General features: G+C 45.8%; 1 protein-coding gene across 2 annotated transcripts in view; it reads left to right on the forward strand.

The window, feature by feature from the left end:
* The window catches only part of PLCL1 (phospholipase C like 1 (inactive)), a 212,248-nt gene that overhangs the window by 182,657 nt on the left and 11,037 nt on the right, over nt 1–18,554 (forward strand). For both annotated transcript variants that reach the window (XM_075028078.1, XM_075028079.1), the window contains exon 5: nt 2,780–2,889. In XM_075028078.1, the coding sequence (XP_074884179.1) occupies nt 2,780–2,889 (110 nt within the window). The remainder of the gene's footprint in view (nt 1–2,779; nt 2,890–18,554) is intronic.

Consider the following 18,554-nt stretch of genomic DNA (forward strand, 5'->3'; position numbering starts at 1 on the left):
GACCACAGCGATCATAAATACTGTTGGTTTTGATAGGCATTTTTGGATTTGGCAAGTGACACAGGCTACAGCCATTTGCCGCTATTAAATGTAAATAATGAATGAAGCTGATGTTTTGTAGTAAGTCCTTTAATTCCTCTTTTTAATTGGAGGAAATTTGGAAACTGTTTCAACAGTAGTATTTAACTGATTTTTAAGGGCTGGGTGGAACCTAGTCCTTGCTCTTGGAAATTCAGAGTTCTGGAGCCATGCTGGCGCTGTGGTAACAAAGGGAGGAGAGGCAAGCCGCTCTGTCTTTCTGGGTTTCATGTGCCTCAATTTGTGTCATGCCTTGGCTTCTGTGTATCTGCATAAGCAGCATAAACGTCGTCAGCCCAAAGACTTCATCAGGTGCAGAGGGTTTAGGAAGGGACAGTGACAGGAAAATGTAGCACCAAGGGGTCCTTCTAGATGGTATAATTTAAGAGCAAGACTTTGCACTAAATTATGCAGACCTTCAGCAGCATCAGCCAGCTTTCTGCCCACCTTGCTCTGGGCACAGAGAGAAGAACCCGCAACACTTGCCTGGGCGCTGGCATCCTTGTGAGCAGAGGGCTAGAGATGTGTGCAGAGGGCACAATGCAGGACCATGCCACCATGCTGATGTCCAGAGCTCTGTGCAGTTCCTCCCTCCTTCCTTCCCCCAGCTAGAAGATGAATTTCTCAAGTTTGTTCTCTTTGCTGCTGTATCTACTTGTATTTTCATTTGTTTTGCTTTGGTAGCCTTAGAAAATCATTTCTGGTTGAGAAGAAGGCTGGAGAGATATGAAGTGCTCTTCTGAAGACTCAGGATTTAGACAGAGGAAAGGAGTAGGAGAGAGAAGATTCCTCATCACGCTTAATTGCCAATTAGTTTGCTGCAAATGTTAGCCAGGCAAATTATTAAATAACATTTTCAATGTGGCAAGATGAAGCACTCAAAATTAAGACGTGTCAGAGGTACAATTGCCTGTGACATTGTCCTTCACCTCGCCCCAGTCCTGCTCCCTTTGAACATGTGTTTCCACCAGTCCTCTGCTTCACATCATACCCTGTTTTGGTCTGGGTTCCCTGTGCCACAGGGTCCTGCCCACTCCCCCAGATGGCTTCTTAAGTTTGTTGCTTTTTTTCATGTGCAGTCTCAGCCCAATGCACAGTGGTCAGCAGCAGCTTGGAGGACCAAACTGCTAAATGTTTTCATTGGTGCTCCTACATGCAATCTAACAAATGTTTGTGGCTCCCTCTCTCTGGGGCAGCACTGTCTCCAAGTTACAGGTGGGGAAATGAGGTCCAGAGGGAAAAAATAACTAAAAGGATGCTGCACAAAGGCAAGGCTGTCCACATGGAGCTGAGCACCATTAGTCTCCATATTTTTTTGCAGGACAAAGCTAGTCATTTGAAGCTTTTCGTTCACTTACTGAAGTGTAATGATCTGTAAGTCAGTTGGCATGAGGCATACCTGCAGGGAAATCTTGCTTGGGGTGCAGTTATTGAGACTGTTTTCCAAAGGAAGTGCTGCAGGAGCTCTGTTACCCTTGAGAGGCAAAACCTGTCAGTAGGTGAAGTTTGGGAAAATAAACAGTAGAGAAATCTTGCATTGTGTGGGGTTGAACTGCCTTAGTGTTATCGAGCCCCTGAAATCAGTGCAAGGCAAGAAGAAACCTATTTTTAGTCTTCCAGGTGTGCTTTGGGCAAGCTACACCAAGTGCAAGCCTGCCTTGGGCTGTCAAAGGACTGACTCCTTCTGCAACCCACTAAACAGCCCTCTGCATCTACTCCATGCAGGTGTTCTCTCATTGGGCATTTCTTTGACGTAATTTCAATGAAGCTCAAATTTGCGAGTGACATTTGCCATAAAACATTAGGGGAGGTAGAGCAATGAAGAAACTGGAGATGGAACTTGGTGTGTGCAGCCAGGATGGGCTTCAGATGTTTTGGAGTGATTTAGTGCCAATTTGGCCTTTTTAAGATACAAATTAAGGAAACACAAGCAGCGCTCTCTCCATTTTGTCTCTTAATCCACACCAGACTCGGAGAAATGTTTGCATACATTGTGCAAATCTTGTGGAATTGGTGGGCTAATCGGACTTGTTAAGTTTTTTAATCTGCTCCCAGATTTCCTGAATTCTTGTGTCCAGCAACAGATTTGCAGACATTTGCCACAGAAACTAGCAATGAAATGTAACAATTCCCAGGGCTGTGGCTGGAAGTCTCAGTTCTCCAGGTGGCAGGAATAGCAATCCTGTGATTAGCAGTATGCGTTTCTGACATAATTTATCATTGTGAAGTACAAGGGCTTTTCTGTATGATTGTGATTAAGATTAATGAGGAGCTGTGCATTTGAGTCTGTATTTGCTGTGCTGAACAGGTATCTTCCACATTTGTCAGACTGCCTTCCAAGGTACAAAATCATCTATTCAAGGAGAGTGACAAGTGATTGCCATTTTTCACAATATTGCCAGCAATGTAGACTGCAAGCAGAAGCGCTGGAGGAGTGCTTGTGCGGGGACCAGGCGCGTGCTTGCGTGGGACCCCAGCACTGGAAAGGAAAGTTACATACAAAGTGGAAGCACAACCACAAGATTGCACATGACCCTTTTATTTTGAAAGACACTCTCCAGGATGGAGTCATAACAGGGAATGGGGGGAAACAAAGAAAGACGTTGTAGGAAGTACCAGCTGCGAGACTGAAAATGCTCACTGAACATTTTGTAGGGAGAATCAATCATGCACTGGGTGATGTAGCAATCTGTATTTTTAGGAATGGAATTCCATGAAGAGCTTCATAACCTCGGGACAAAGGAAGGTTTGAAAGGAAGAAAATTAAGCAAAGCCATTGAGAGTTTTGCATGGAATATCACAGTGCTGAAGGTAAGCACAGAAAGCACCACCTCATGTCTCCTATTAACTTTATAAGCAAACCTTTGCTCTTTTAGCTCAGCTATTTGTACTGTCTTACTAATATTGAAGCAACATTTTTTTTTTTTAACGGGATATATAAATTACCCCCAATTATAGAGATTTATCAAATATATCTAATTACACCTCTGGTTTGGAAGCAGTGGAAGGGAATTTACCTAAGCCTGAACAAAAGAGGAAAGATACCTTGTGGTTTGTGTGCTCAGGGACCTGGTTTTGGTTGTCTGTTCTGCCCCACACACCCTGAATGTGACCTGTCTGAGGTCGCCTGGTTTCAGATGCTTGTTTTGTAAAATGAGAACTAGAACATCTCTTTGGGAAGGGACAGGGCAGGGCACGGGCTGTCATGAAAAAACACAAGGAATATTATAGAACCTCCAGAAATGTCAGGGTTATGTTTTGGAAGTGGAGCACTATCCAAACAGCTAAAAAAGGGATTTTCATCTCTCCATCCTGGCTGCGCAGTGACACACTGTGTGGTGATGATGTTACTCACCAGGCTTTAGCTACTGGTTCAGCACCGACCAGCCACAAATTGTGACAGTAGTTGGATGTCTGAGCCTGGGTGAAGTTACCCAAGGGACAGTCGAAGATGGAAAGAGGAGAGGATCTGTGGCCACAGCAGACAGCAAGGAGAGGACCTGAGCCAAGCATTCAGGTTGTTAGCATTCAGCTCATGCCTTCTTTCACAGCCTCATTTCCCACCTTGCTCTGATAGTTCATGCTTTGATTTCCCTTTCTCTCTCCCTGCTGCTCCCTCCCTCCAGCTCCCATTAAGCAGGTTGTCCTGTCTGACAGCATCTCCCTGTGCCCCCCCCCCCCGCCCAATGCCTTTTCCTTCACTGGCATCCCAGGGTGAGCCAGCTGATGAGAGGGAATTTTTATAAAGTTTCTTATCAAATGTACACCTAAATATAACATGCAACAGTGGTAGCAAGAATAGTAGGAGATGCATGCTTCAGTGTCATGGAGCTGGAAAGAGCACTAACACGTCCTGAGCAGGAGGGAGAAAAAGGAGTTGGGAACAGAGAGGCTGAGGGGCAAAAATGGGCGGGAGAGGCCATTGGTACTAGAGAAAGGTTAGAGAAGACCTGGAGGACACCTGTGGTTACTTGCGTACCTTGATTCACCATGAGAGAGAGGAAAAGTGAGTAATGGAGTCAGTGTAGGCTCACTTAATAGGACCTCTGATGAAGAGAAAAGGCAACCAATTCAAACGTGATGGAAGGACTGACCTTTTCCACACAGCATAATTGAGGCAAGTGGCTAAAGAGGACAAAAAAAAAAAAAGTGCACCAGGCAGTTCTGAACATTAATCTGAATACCTTTAGCTGTGTTAGGTAAAATAAATGCCTTATGCTCAGAGTCACTCTAAACACAGTCAAGGTTACTCTAAACTTTCCCCTTTTTAGATGTTTGTCGAATGAGAAGTTCGGACCTATGAGGGTGACCTGTGATTAATGAAGGTACAAGCAGGGTATCGGAGAAGTATTTTCCATGAAAAATAATTGCTGCCTAGCACATATTGTCAACATATTGAAGAGCATTTCAAACATCTAGTCAAGGTCAAGGAATAGTTGACATGTTTCATTTTTAAGCTACAACTTCTTTACCTTTCTCACATAATAAAATATTAACAGAGTTTGTGGCAACTACCCGCAGGTATAAATGCACGTGAAACACCTTTTCATTCTGACTGAAGTCCAACTCCGCAATGACATTAGACAACTGGGAATGAGGTTGTACCTCAGGTGTCTGATATAAGAATATCAGTCATCGTTCTTATTTTTCAACTTTTTTTTTTTTTCCTGAAGAATACTGCATTTTCGTGACCCTGCCCATAACAAACCCCTTTGCTGGTTATAGCTGCATCTTGTGTTTGGTACTGACTCTCCCCTCTGCGCTGGTGAGAGCTCCCCAGGAGGATTTGGTGAGGAAAGACCAACAACCCTGCCCCACTCAAGCCAGGGGTATCATCTGTATGTCTCATGTCAGGGTGGTCACTAAAAATATATTTCACTAGGTGCTGGTATAGTGATTTAAGAAAAGAAAAAATAGCCCATAACATCTCGCAAATGCATCAGCTGCTTTACACTAGATGAGGTGAGTGAATGGCACAACACCGACAGGAGAAAGCCTCTTTGTGTGCTGGGGGTTGTTGGAGGCAATTACATCATGCGGCAATAGTCAGTTTGTGTGAGGTGCCCATGAGCAATAGCAGGTATTATGTTGTGCTTGTGCCTGCGAGATGATTAATACTCTCTTCCTAGGTTAGCAAAGCCAAGGCATATTTAATTAATGTATTTCTTTATAAAGACTCATTGCAATAGGTAAGCTTTGAATACAAAGAGGGGATGCAATAAGAAATTGCTACTGGCAAAATCATTAAATAGTTACAGAGTGCAAGATTAACGTATATTTTATAAAAATAATAACTGTGGGCATTTTTCATGTTTAAAAATGCCCTGAGGTACTTTAAGAGGTACCTAATGAGAATGAATCAAAATGTCATTTTCTTCCTTAGTTTGTATAAACTTAATTACATATTAGTAATACCCACTAGAAGAACAAACTATTTGCCAGAACATAAAAATGTTAGTAAGAATAGGGACATTATAACTTGGTGACAGTCAGCTTTGACATATGTGCATATTTTTAAAATGTCAGATCTTATCTGGTCCCAAGCCCTGTAAAATAGTTGGGCTCGCAGTCAGTAATATTGAGAGGCACAATGTCAGTACACTAGGTAGAAAAATCATGTTCTCATAGCGACGTTACAGGAACGGTTATGATCCCAAATTTAGTCTCTTTCTTTTTTATTTCCATACACCACCGTCTCTGTGCCTCTGTTTTCCTTTCTGTATTTAATTGCCAGTAAAGTGCAAAGATAGCAAAAGAAATTTTGTGTTTACCACCTCATGGTGACCATGGTGATAGGATCCTTTTGTTTCATCCTAATGAGCACGCAAAACCACTTGGCTTGGCCAGCCCTCTCTTTTGCATGAAAGTTCACAGTTCACTTTCACAAGATATTTGCCCATCTTTTAAATGGGAGACTTTCCATTTCATAGAATGAAGGGGTTCACATGGGTGCATGGGCTTGTGCTTGTTTCTCCCCAGATGCTGGTGTTCCTCCCACTTTCCCCTGGCGAGGTCACCTCCTCCCTGGCATGTGTGGCCGCTCTTGCAGGCAGGCGCGAGCTCCTCCTGCCTGCGCTTGGAGCGAGCGGGGCACCGGGCCATGTCAGGCAGAAGCTGAGAAGCCTCGTTAGGGCAGTTCTAGCTTTGAGCTAACGAGTCCTCCTGAGAGCTGGAACAGAACCACTTGCACGCAGTGCTGCCGTGGAGCACTAGACGGCTTTCAGGTCAGGTACGCTCACGTACGTACGTACGTACGAGCGGCGTGCATGCGGGGCCAGCTCAGTCCGTTCCAAGCCCTCTCGGCTGCCGCCTCTCCTGGGGCCCTTCTGCCTGCTTCGTCTGCCTCTCCTGAGGGATCTCGTCCCAAGCATTTTCCAGTAACTGAGGCACTCTCAGCATGTCACATGTGCAAACCAATGATTTAATGACTGCTCTATGAGTTTTTGAGAATGTTGGGGGAAAAAAAGCTGTAGCCTGTAAAACTGCTCTCCTTGCTGAGGCAAAACTGCAACAGACTACCAGGAGGTGTTTACCTGGACAAAGAAGTTGGGATCTGCCTGAGTCCCAAAAGCCTGGCAAGTAAGCCAAGCAAAGTTCGAGTGTGTTGGCTGTGGTTCAGATTTATTGCTCTCACGTGGACATGGCTTTGTCTATCTGCAGACATGTTTTGCTGGGCTATCTGTGCTTTGGTGGATCAGCACATACAAAGTCTAGGAACAATACCACCAGATACTTGCCTGCATGTTGATGGTAAATATACCAACATACTGACTTATTCATAGACAAAACATGGGAAGACAAAGATAAAGTGGCATTTACTTTTTTTGTCTTCTACTGAAGGGGAAAACACCCAAATGTTTGAATTTAGTCTCTGCTCTGAAATGCGTTTGTGGGGTTTTTTAAATCTTTTTTGCTGCCCATGGTAAGATTTCACCCCTGTTGCCATGTGTTCTGTCTTACTAGGACTCCAACTGCTAGTGCGTGCTACAAGACATCAAGTGGTTAAATTTTCAGGGATCATTTCAGCACCCGTCCATGAGTATATCTGCTAATTATCCTGCATTTAAATTCATGCTGATTAGATATATAAAGAGAGAGGTTGCTGAATGCAGAAGGCGTACAATTATTAAATTGCTAATGCAGTTCACTCTTTGGGGGAGAAATCCATGATTTTATGATGTAGTCGTGATCAGTATTAGCTCTGGTGTAAGTGTTTTATGCAGCAAAACTGTGCACAAATAGCACTTTTGGAGGATGATGTCCACAAACGACCTGTTTCTTCATCACAGTCATTTGTGACAATCAGCCTTCAGTTGCTTGGGAGACCTGCAGCATCCAGACTTCTCACTTGGGTAGCAGAGCCCCAAATGTGCACTTTGAGGCTACTTGGAGAGATAAAAGCCAGATTTCTGAAAGATGTACATGCAGTCTATCTGGCTTTGCCTAAACTGAGATGAATTTAGCATCACTATAAGGTATCAGTTTTCTTTAGGAAGAAAAGCAACGTATCGGACAGTGATTGTTATTCTAAAGCACCTTATGCACGATGGTACTACACAGAGTTGCTGCTGATCTAGGTCCGTTCACAGCCTTAATTTAAGGATTATTATAGTGCACTGTGGGAGTGTTTTTTAATGGATGCTCTACAGTACTCTAAAACCGTCTTGTAAATTAAGATTTATTTGGATCTTTTCACATCAGTCCTTTTTCCTGCAGTTAGGCAAGAACCATGGCTTCATTTCTTGGCATGCTACAGAGTGGACAACACAGCAGCATGGCAGAATCTTAGGGACATTTCATGTAACTAAGCACAATGGTAACAATATATTCTACTGCATGTAATATAATTGCTGCCAAAGGATTTGCACAACAATTTACACTATCTAGATCTTAAGCGAGAGCACAGTGAATTCACAAGCCCCCATAAAGCTGCTGCATTCCATGTACCATATATTTCTTTCCCTGTGTCAGTTAGGCTCCCCCCCTGAAAAATTCCTCATATCTAATGTCTCTCCTTTTCCCAGCATATCTCTGTGGACGTAAGCACATTGGTGCTCAATTTGTGAAACTGCAAAAATAGATGAAGTGCAAGCCATAGTGGCTTAGCAACACATTCTTGTGATTTGCTGTCATCTTGTGACAGTGATGGTCCAGCAAGAGCAGTAGGCAGGAATGGTTTTCGTGGCCTGGAGTCTTCACACTTGCCTTTAAATGCAGGGCTCATTGTATTATTCCATGTCTACTTGTCTCCAGATTTCCCTAGATAAATATGTTTTGAATGTGGTTACCCCAAAGGCTCTTTTTCTGGAGAGGTTAAATGCCTCTCCTGTTGTCTAGTCCCCACGTTGTTTGCATTTCCTTTGTTGATGCAGTTCAGAGTGGTGTTTCTAACTTTTAAACCTCTCCAGACTGTGTGCCCTGGCTACTTTTGAGTGATCTGCTGCCTTACTCTGAGACTGACTCAGCTGCAGCTGAGATTGGCTGAGGCAATCAGTCTTTGATGGGATGACAGATTTTACAAACATGAGGAAATGCAGAGCTGCTCTAATTATTCACGTAGTTACTAGATCAGGTTGGTCTCTTACACATGAACCGAAGGACAAAAAAGAAAAAATGCAAAACAGCTGGCTTTCTGAGAGAGTGCTAAAGAGAAGGTGAAAAGGTCCAGCAAGGTCAACATCCATTTATTGTTGTAAATACCAGCCTGCTTAGCTTGAAGCAGTTTATTTAAAAGTAGAGGGAAAGTGAGGAAGGAGATATGTTTAGTTTGTTCCTTACTGGCCGTGTGAAGAGTCTGGAGGAGCAGCATGGGAGTACAACCCATTCCTGGGCCCTTTGCATGGTGGTGAGTGCGGTGGAGGCTCACAGCTTTGGAGCTCATTCAGAGGGCAAAGCCTGTGCTCCTGGCCCTCAGGCCATGCTGCAGGGCTCATCTGTCTACGGGGAGGTGTTTCAAGATTTTTCTGGGATAGGGGGATTTAGAGTCCTTTAAAAGACATTGAGTTACAAGATAAGGAGGTAAAAGTGTGTGATTCACATGCAAAACTGTTTTGATCAGCGTATTCTGTAAACCAACAGAACCAAACCATGTAATTGTTAGATAAGCAGATCTTTCTTGTAGTAGCAGAGTGCCGTTCTCTGCTGATTAGGTTGCTAGATGCCTCCTGGAGCTCTCCCCCATACTGCTCACAGCACTGCCTTTTGCCTTTCTTGCCCATGCCCAAAGGCAGGAACTAGAGCTCTTTAAAAGACACTTGGTCTCAGTGGATTTTGTCAGTTGTATCTGGTGATGGAAACTTCTCAAGTTACTTCAATAGTGTGTATCAGGGTAAAAGGAGTGTAATCCCAGTCTCTCAGTGGTACTAATCAACTGGAATATACTATTCTTCTTGGCCACCAGCCATGCTGCCAAGCATTGCTCCGCAGAGGATGTAGTGAGCAGTCTCAAACAAGTACAGCACAGCCTCTCTGGGTACCTGGCTGCTCCCTACGAGCTTTTGAAGCCCTAATGGTGTTTCTGACAAAGTCTCCGTTTTCTTGGCCAAGGAAAATTTCAAGACCTGAGTTAGATTGAGAGCAAATTAAATATTCACGTATGTTTAAAATATACATGAAGGCCACCCAGGCAATCTTAAATCTGCAAGTACCAAATGCTGGCAACAACAGGGACTAATGGGGGAAGGGACAGCAGCGACTGCCAGGGTTCACAGCTCTTGCTCCTTCATGATACTGTGAGTTTCTGAGGAGATGTGTTAGGGCATGGAGTCCCAGGATGCCTTGACAAAGAGGAGAGACTTCATCCCGTATTAGTTGGTTATTCTTGGGGTTTTGTCCAATATGTTCACAACAGGACTGTTTCATTGACTGGCAAGAAGTGATTGTCCAGACATTTGGATCACACAGAGTCGGTGCTTAACTTTCTGGGCACAGGGATCCACGTGTACCTGCACTCACCTGCCTGCAGTGCTGGTGCTTGGGATGAGCAGCACTCACCTCCCCACCTCACACGGCCCCCGCAGGACCAACCCCAGTTAATACTTTCTGTTCATTCATGGAGCATGCACCATTTTTTGACTTTTCTCCAGCCTTTAATAGATACTTGGGTGCATAGAATGTAGGACTGGAAGGGCCTGTGAGAGGCTGTGTAGTTCCTCCTGCTGCCCCAATGCAGAATCAAACAATATTTAGCATGAGAAGGTGCTTGGTATGAGGCTGTGGTGTTCTCCATGGTGACACGCGGTGTCTGGGGGACCCAGGGACCTGGTGTCACTTGGCACATAGGGAAATAACCTGATGGCCAGAGTAATCTGGGCAGAAATGTGGGTCTCCGCCATTTCTCTTGCTTCCCTCTTCCTCCTTCAGCACCAGAGCTCTCCTCCCAGAGGTCTTTCACAATAGCGGGTTTAGGAACAAACCGCACAAGGTTCAGTGTAGGAGAACACACCAAAAATGGAGCGTCACCGAAGTTCATCCAGGAAACAAGTGCTGTGAGCTGCCTCCTTTGGTGTAAACCATTTTTTTTGGGGGGGGAGGGGGAGGCGAGGGGGACTGCAATACAAAGTTATGCATTTCAGATGTAAATATTATTCCTTCAGTTCCAGTGGGGTGGGTGTGTACGTGTGCAAACACACATGCATGTATTACATAGGAGGTGAGACAAGCCATCAAATATATATGTGGAACAACAGTAACTTTGGGAGACAAAAAGATTAGAGAAGTGAAAGAAGGTATGAAAATCCTTGAGTGGTATCTTGTCTTTGCCCATTTTCATAGAATGAAAACCATTCATAGAATGGTTTGGGTTGGAAGGGACCTTAAAGGTCATCTAGTTCCACCCCCCCGCCATGGGCAGGGACACCTTCCACTAGAGCAGGTTGCTCAAAGCCCCATCCAACCTGGCCTTGAACACTGCCAGGGATGGGGCATCCACAGCCTCTCTGGGCAACCTGTTCCAGTGCCTCACCACCCTCACAGGGAATAACTGCTTCCTCACATCTAATCTAAATCTACCCTCTTTCAGTTTAAAGCCATTGACCCTCATCCTATCACTACACTCCCTGATAAAGAGTCCCTCCTCATCTTTCCCGTAGGCCCCCTTTAAGTACTGGAAGGCTGCTATAAGGTCTCCCCAGAGCCTTCTCTTCTCCAGGCTGAACACCACCAACTCTCTCAGCCTGTCCTCATAGGGGAGGTGCTCCAGCCCCCTGATCTTCTTTGTGGCCCTCCTTGGGACTCACTCCAAGAGGTCCATGCCCTTCTTATGTTGGGGGCCCCAGAGCTGAACACAGTACTCCAGGTGGGGTCTTATGAGAGCAGAGTAGAGGGGGAGAATCACTTCCCTTGACCTGCTGGTCACACTTCTTTTGATACAGCCCAGGATATGGTTGGTTTTCTGGGCTGCGAGCACACATTGCTGGTGTGTTTTTCACCCACTAATACCCCCAAGTCCTTCTCCGCAGGGCTGCTCTCAATGCACTCATCGCCCAGCCTCTATTTGTGCTTGGGATTGCCCCGACCCATGTGCAGGACCTTGCACTTGGCTTTGCTAAACTTCATGATGTTTGCGTGTGCCCACCTCTCAAGCCTGTCAAGGCCTCTCTGGATGGCATCCCTTCCCTCCTGTGTGTTGACCGCACCACACAGCTTGGTGTTGTCAGCAAACTTGCTGAGGGTGCACTCAATCCCACTGTCCATGTTGCTGACAAAGATTGTCCTTGTATTTGACTAAAACAAGCCAGAGATAGATGGCAAGCAATCTTCTGATGTGCCTTTTGAGTGATATGACAAGTTGTCAAAAGTCATGGATCTGATGCCGAGCCGCTGGCCGTGCACACGAGATGAGGTGCATCACGTTGCGGCAATGGTGGTGGCAGACAGGGCCAGGAGCACATGAGGTCGCTGTGCCTGGTGCCCCTTGTGCCAAGGCCACCTCAGTAGTGCGGGCTTCAAGCCCAGCAGAGGGTTGGCACGCAGAGGTGCTGTGCGTAGAAAACCAATTTTAGTGTTGCTTCACAAATGGAGGCTTGTCAAGATGGTTAAATAGCGCTAGTCTGCCAAAATAGATGCCTATCTCTCTCCTTGTGTAGGCTGGCTGCTCAGTGAACCCCTCTTCTTGGTTGGCTGTTCTCTCTCAGTTACCCCCTGTGCCTCACTGTTGTCTCCATCTTTCCTGCCTCTTCTCCCCAGCCTCAACTCCCCCTTCCCTCTGCATCACCACAATTCTGTGCATCATCTAAATCATACTAAAGCAGTGGGAGAACCACCACGCTCTTTGTGTTACCCATGCATCTGCTTCTCCCCCACCCTTGATCTGGACTAAACTTCTCCTGACTCTAAAGCTGTCTCTACCTGTTCGCATGAGTTTATTGCTCTGTATTTGTGCCGACTTCACCCTGGGCTAGCTGTGTGGGATCTGGCACTCCTGTGCTCCCACTGGTGGGGCAGACCTCATCACAGCCTGAGCCCCAGCTGCGCTGCTGTCTGTCTTCTCTACCAACCTGGCAGGGATTTTAGCACCTTGGTGTGAAGGCCAGCTTCTCTCGGGGGTGTAGGTCATCTGGTACAAAGACAATGCAACTGGAAAAGTAATTCATAACGTTCAAGTAATAATGTGCAAATACAAAGAGAGTTTGCTCTCTGAATGCTGCTTTGAGCAGTAACAAGATTATCACCTATGAGGAGGTTATTTGAAAAAATCAGCAGGCAGGATTACAAGTTCCTTGAAGGCGCTCATCTTTTCAGGAAAAGGAGCTACTGCTGCACATACGTGTGCCTGAGCAGAACTGAGCTGGAAAATGGATAGTACTGGGGCGGGACAGGGGGGCAGAAAGATGACTGAATGGAATAATCTTTGTACATGGCTCCCCACTAAAGGAGGATCGCTTGAGTGTAAAAACTGGGTCACTGTCATTTCCTGTGCCTTGGAGGAGGAGACAGTGAAGGCAGCAACTGCAAGTGGTGTAGGAACTACAGCAACTTTTACCACCATCCCCCCCGCCCCCCGCAATAGTGACATTTTCATCAGAGACATGGATATCAAAGACCGCCGTACACGGCGGTGGAGTTAATTAACACAACCTGGAAGACTAGAAGTTAGGAATCTTGTTTGTGCCAATCTGGTAACATGACCTCATTCAGAGGAATTAAAAGGGCTGTAATGAAAGTATAAGTTTCAGCAGAAATTCACACATTTCTTGCTTTTATCTGTCAGTAGCTGTACTAACAAAGAAAGAAAGAAAATTAGCAGCTGCCTCTGTAAGGTGCTAAAGATTGCATTGCAAGCCAAGCCGAGCTGCCAGCCCTACCACACGCGGATGAAGCAAGGCAGTGTGCTGGAGGGGTGTGAGCCTTTCTGGGTAGTGCTCCTGCCCCAACCCCTGGCACTAGTGAGGGGCTTGGAGAGACCTTTTCCATCCTGGGTTGGCAGTGTCCCATGGTGCCTTGCCTGGATGATTATTCATGACACTGAAGACCTCGGTGGTCTTTTCCTTTGCTCCCTTACATTCACTACTGATGTTGTTTCAGGGTGGTCCGTTAAGCAGCACGGTCTTTCTCATGTGCCGAGACACACAAAATGGATGTTTTTTCATGGACTTGGGGACTGACTATTGCTTAGAAAACTCTAGTTATCTCTTTATGCAACTTGGAGGATCCCTGATGTCCCTTAAATAATATATGAGAAGAGAGATTCAGTTGCATGGTTATTTATTATTGAAAAGACACATTACCTTTTGAAATAATTTCATTTGTATTTTAAACTCCGTTATTTAGAAAATTCACTTTATAAACTAGAATGTGCTTTTGCTGTGCCCATCTTATCCCTCACCGGCTAGCCCACGTTGCCGCTTCTGGCCCACGTAGAGATGACACTGATGGTGCCTGCCAGGGTGTTTTGTCTTCCTTGTGTTTTAAACTGTCGAATGCCATTGTGAATCAGCGTCTTGTGTGCTGGTAAAGATCTGGCAGAGCTGTGTGCTTTAGGGCTAACAAAATACAGGTAGAGAAAACTCCCTTTGTTTTCCTCCAAACGTGGAGCTTGTGTGTGTCAGCTCAGTGCCCTGCCTGAGTCAGGGTAACCCGCAGGATTTGGGAGAATTTTCACCCAGAGCAGACATATTCCTACACTGTTACATTCCCTGGTTCATTTAGACACGGGTACATTGTACAAGGGAGGAGGTGTCTGAGTGAAGGGCTCCATTTCTAGGTGGTCCATGCGGGACACAGTAAGAGGGAGTTGCTGCCTGAAGCCTTCACCCACAGTCATTTTTTCTGAATTTGTGTAGGGCTGTTGAGTATCAGGGGGAGGCTGGGGTACTGATTTGTACATGGCAGGAACATTAAGAGAGAATTGCTTGTACATTGTTTTTTCTCCAGCATTTGCTTATTGTTAAATCTGAATTGTGCTGTTCTCTGGGAGCTGTAAACTGGTGCTAGCCTGAAACAGTTATGTTTGAATGTAAGCTTTGGTGTGTGCCAAGAGGTTTAACGTCTTCTAAAAATTACCTTTGGGGTATATTTTGAGCTCATTACAGCTACTGTCAGTGGATCACATACAGTTTCCCAGCGCTTATAAATGATGAGAAGTTGACTGCCCCTTTTGTTATGTGACTTACGAGCCAGCATCTACAAAACCCCGCTCCCTGGGGGTGAACGGGTGTCTAATTTAAGCTAATTCCCTGGGGGAGTTTAGGAGTTGATGAAAGCTGCCAGTTGCTCCATTGAAACTTCCTCCTTTGCGGTTGCTGAGATGGAGGTTGGGTTTTCCCTGGCACTCTCAGGGGCCTCAGTCTAATCCGGTAACGTACTTTATAATCGAGTGATACCTGGCCTTTGTGCTTTGCTGAAGCTAGGGGTTAGCCTGTCTCTGTATGAATGCTGAGTCCTCCCCCTCTCCCTCCTTAGCATAGATAGGAATCCTCTCTCCATGTGTCAGGATATGCATAATACCATTGCTAGCCAGGACCTTTGACTTCTGCACTTGCATGAGTACAGGAGTCAGAGGAGCTGAAATGTGAATCCAGCAGGCAGTGATTTGCTGGCATGACCTTCCTCGTTTCACTGTGCCAGTCCAGCTTCCATTACTGCCTCCTGACATTGAAAATAGAAAATGTTCATCCACATGGCTAACATATTCTGAGGGCTGTGGTTAAAGTAAAATGCTTTTTAACTCATTGGTGGTATTGATTCACTTTTGTAGTCTGGAGCCACCAGCAGTAGAGGGCTGCGGAGTAAAGACTTCTGTGTTAACATATATGATTATTGGCAATATGAATCTGTAGGGAGGGCTTGGACAGTTAGTCAAAATTTAAAAACTGCATTAAATGAAAGTTGTAGGTGTTCAGTGAGACCAGGCATTTGCTTTGCAGTTATTCTTCCCCAGCAACCCTGGTAGATCCTATAAGCTCTAAATGTGGCAGGCATTCCCAAAAACTTGCACAGGAGCTGGGGAAATCAGAGAAATCAGAGGCCCAAGTGCTTGCGGGTGGAAGTAAGCTTTACTGTATGAACAACGGATTGGGAAACTGCGATCTTGTATGTTGTATCCTTGACAGCTACAGTCGTCGTTTACCTGGGTCAGATGAAATCAAGTGCAAGGTGACAAACCCTGCAGGAGCTAAAGGACCCTTTCTTATGGGTCATTTCCACAGGTACAGGTGGGATCCATTTGGGGAGAAAAACTGAGACAAAACCAGGGATTCTGTTGCTGTGGTAGCTGCTGTTTATTTTTAGATCACAAAAAGATGGCATTGCTTATCTCAGACAGGCTATGTGTGTGAGACAGCAGACTAAAAAGACATAACAGTCAGACTTGGAGGAGTACGTTAAAAAGGCCATATAGTAGCTTTTTTCTCCAACATCCTCTGTGTTATGGATCAGACATAGGTCCCATATTAGCAAGAGGAGCCTTGCTGATACGCTGTGATTACTCGGAATTGACAGAGCAGGGAGTGACGATAATTGCAATTTAAGTGCTCTGCGTGTTCTCACTCAGTGTCGTCTGGGCTCCTGCTCCATCACACCAGCGACCTGGCAATGCTGGTGTACCTAGCAGTGGGGAGGAAGTGAGCCACACGAAGGCACTGAAAAGCACCCAAAAATTTTGTTTACCTTTTCAAACAGTGACAAATGTGGTGGGAGTTGCACAGCTCAGCCTGAGGGGCCTAATTTAGCAGTCTGGGATGAATGGCCTGAGACTGGAGGCTACCAGCAGCATCAGAAGGACAGTTTCCTTCAGAGGGTGGCTCGGTGGTCAGTAACTGTGGAGGTATTACTACAGCCCTCTGTATCAGGCTTAAAAACTGAGCTCAATTTTGCTGAAAAGCCTCTTATTTTCTGTGGCATGGCATCATAATGGGTTAGAAATTATGCTTGTTCAGTTTCCCTCATTGATGTTTTGGGGCAATTAATGTGTAAATGCATACTACAGTCCCTATCCTGCATCACTTATTTTTGTGCCTGGGTCACTCAGTTTGCTTTGTGTCTCTGTTCCCATCCTTCACAGAGGGTCCTCTCATCCAGCCATGCCTGTTTCTGACCCCTCCTGAGTTTCTTGTCCACTCCCAGCCACTTTGTTTTGGTAGCTCTCTTCCTGCTGGGTCAGTGTGCTGCTTACAAAAATAACCATACCAGCTCCTGTTTGAACTTGGTTTCACATCTGCGCTGGGAAGGTGAGGCTGGGATTCTCCCAAGGGAAACAAGTCTTGTTAGCACGTGGGGCCCATGGCCACTGTGTCCACAGGAGCACCTTTGACCTCTGGCTGGGGGAACGTGAACAGAGAAGGTGGCTCAGCTCTGCTTTTACCAAGCTCACTGGCCAGTCTCAGCAGCAAATCTGCCTTTGACTGCAGGGGACCAGAATGACAGGGCTGGTCCCTGAACAGGGATGTCCCAGCTGACAGGGACAAGGTGGATCAGAGCATTTGCTTAGGAATCTTCTAAAAACCTGTTCCCTCCTAGCAGTTAGATAACATTTTGTGTTATTTTTTTCTTTCTTCACTTAACCTTCCATGTGATTTGGAGTTTTTGAATCATAGAATCATTTAGGTTGGAAAAGACCTTCAAGACCATAGAGTTCAACCATCATCCATGCCCACTAAACCATGTTATGGAGTACCCCGTCTACGTGCTTTTTGAATACCTCCAGGGATGGTGACTCAACCACTTCCCTGGGCAGCCTGTTCCAATGTTTGACAACCCTCTCGGTAAGGAAATTTTTCCTAAAATCCAATCTAAACCTCCCCTGGCACAACTTGAGGCCATTTCCTCTTGTCCTATTGCTTGTTACTTGGAAAAAGAGACTGACACCCACCTCACTACAACCTCCTTTCAGGTAGTTGTAGAGAGCGATAAGGTCTCCCCTCAGCCTCCTTTTCTCCAGAATAAACCTGAGTTCCCTTAGCTGCTCCTCATAAGACTTGTGCTCCAGGTCCCTCACCACCTTGGTTGCCCTCCTCTGAACACACTCCAGCACCTCAATGTCTTTCCTGTAGTGAGGGGCCCAAAACTGAACACAGCACTCGAGGTGCGGCCTCACCAGTGCCAAGTACAAGGGGGATGATCGCTTCCCTGGTCCTGCTGGCCACACTATTTCTGATACAGGCCAGGATGCCGTTGGCCTTCTTGGCCACCTGGGCACACTGCTGGCTCATATTCAGCCGGCTGTCAACCAACACCCCCAGGTCTTTCTCTGCCAGGTACCTTTCCAACCACTCTTCCCCAAGCCTGTAGCGCTGCATGAGGTTGTTGTGACCCAAGTGCAGGACCCGGCACTTGGCCTTGTTGAACCTCATACAACTGGCCTCAGCCCATCGATTCAAAGGTCTCAGCATAAAGCTTTCTGCTTCAGCATAAAGTTTTTTGTGGTCTGTGCTGTTTGTGAACAGGTTAGAAACTGACTGCCCACAGCACCTCGAAGGAGGAGAGCAGCCAAACCAGAGGGGTGTCATGTCCCCTCTGGGGGTGCAGGAACGGGGAGCTCAGGTGGTTTCTGCAGATTCCTGTGTCCCAGTCAGCTGGTGATGTTTGCCAGCGACTACTGGAGCAGGAGGATTTGCAAACTGTATAGTTGTTAAGAAATTAGTGTTTGTGCCAGACTCAGAGACAAGGAGAGCATAAGGAGCTGTGCGCAGGAACAAGAAAAGCATGAGTATGCTCTGTTACCTGTCCAGAAATGCTGTGCCCTGGCTGGCGTAATTTCATTTCATCTTAATTAGATTATTTCAGTTAGCATTAAGCAAAGCTGCAGGTATTTTTTTTTAGCTGTTTTCCTAAGCAGTAGTCTAAGGAGAGCAGTAAGCGTTTGTGCTACACCTTCTCTAACACTCCTCCCCCCCCCCCCAAAAACCCCAAACCAGCACAGGTGCCTGTTGTCTTCAGTCAAAACAGAATCAGCTCAGAGATGGTCAGTACACCCTTTCCATTGAAAACTGGAATTGAAGGGTTATTTTGCTGTCAACACTTGGTGATGAAGGACATGA

This window comes from Buteo buteo, chromosome 5 (genome assembly GCF_964188355.1).
Source record: "Buteo buteo chromosome 5, bButBut1.hap1.1, whole genome shotgun sequence".
Taxonomy (NCBI): domain Eukaryota; kingdom Metazoa; phylum Chordata; class Aves; order Accipitriformes; family Accipitridae; genus Buteo; species Buteo buteo.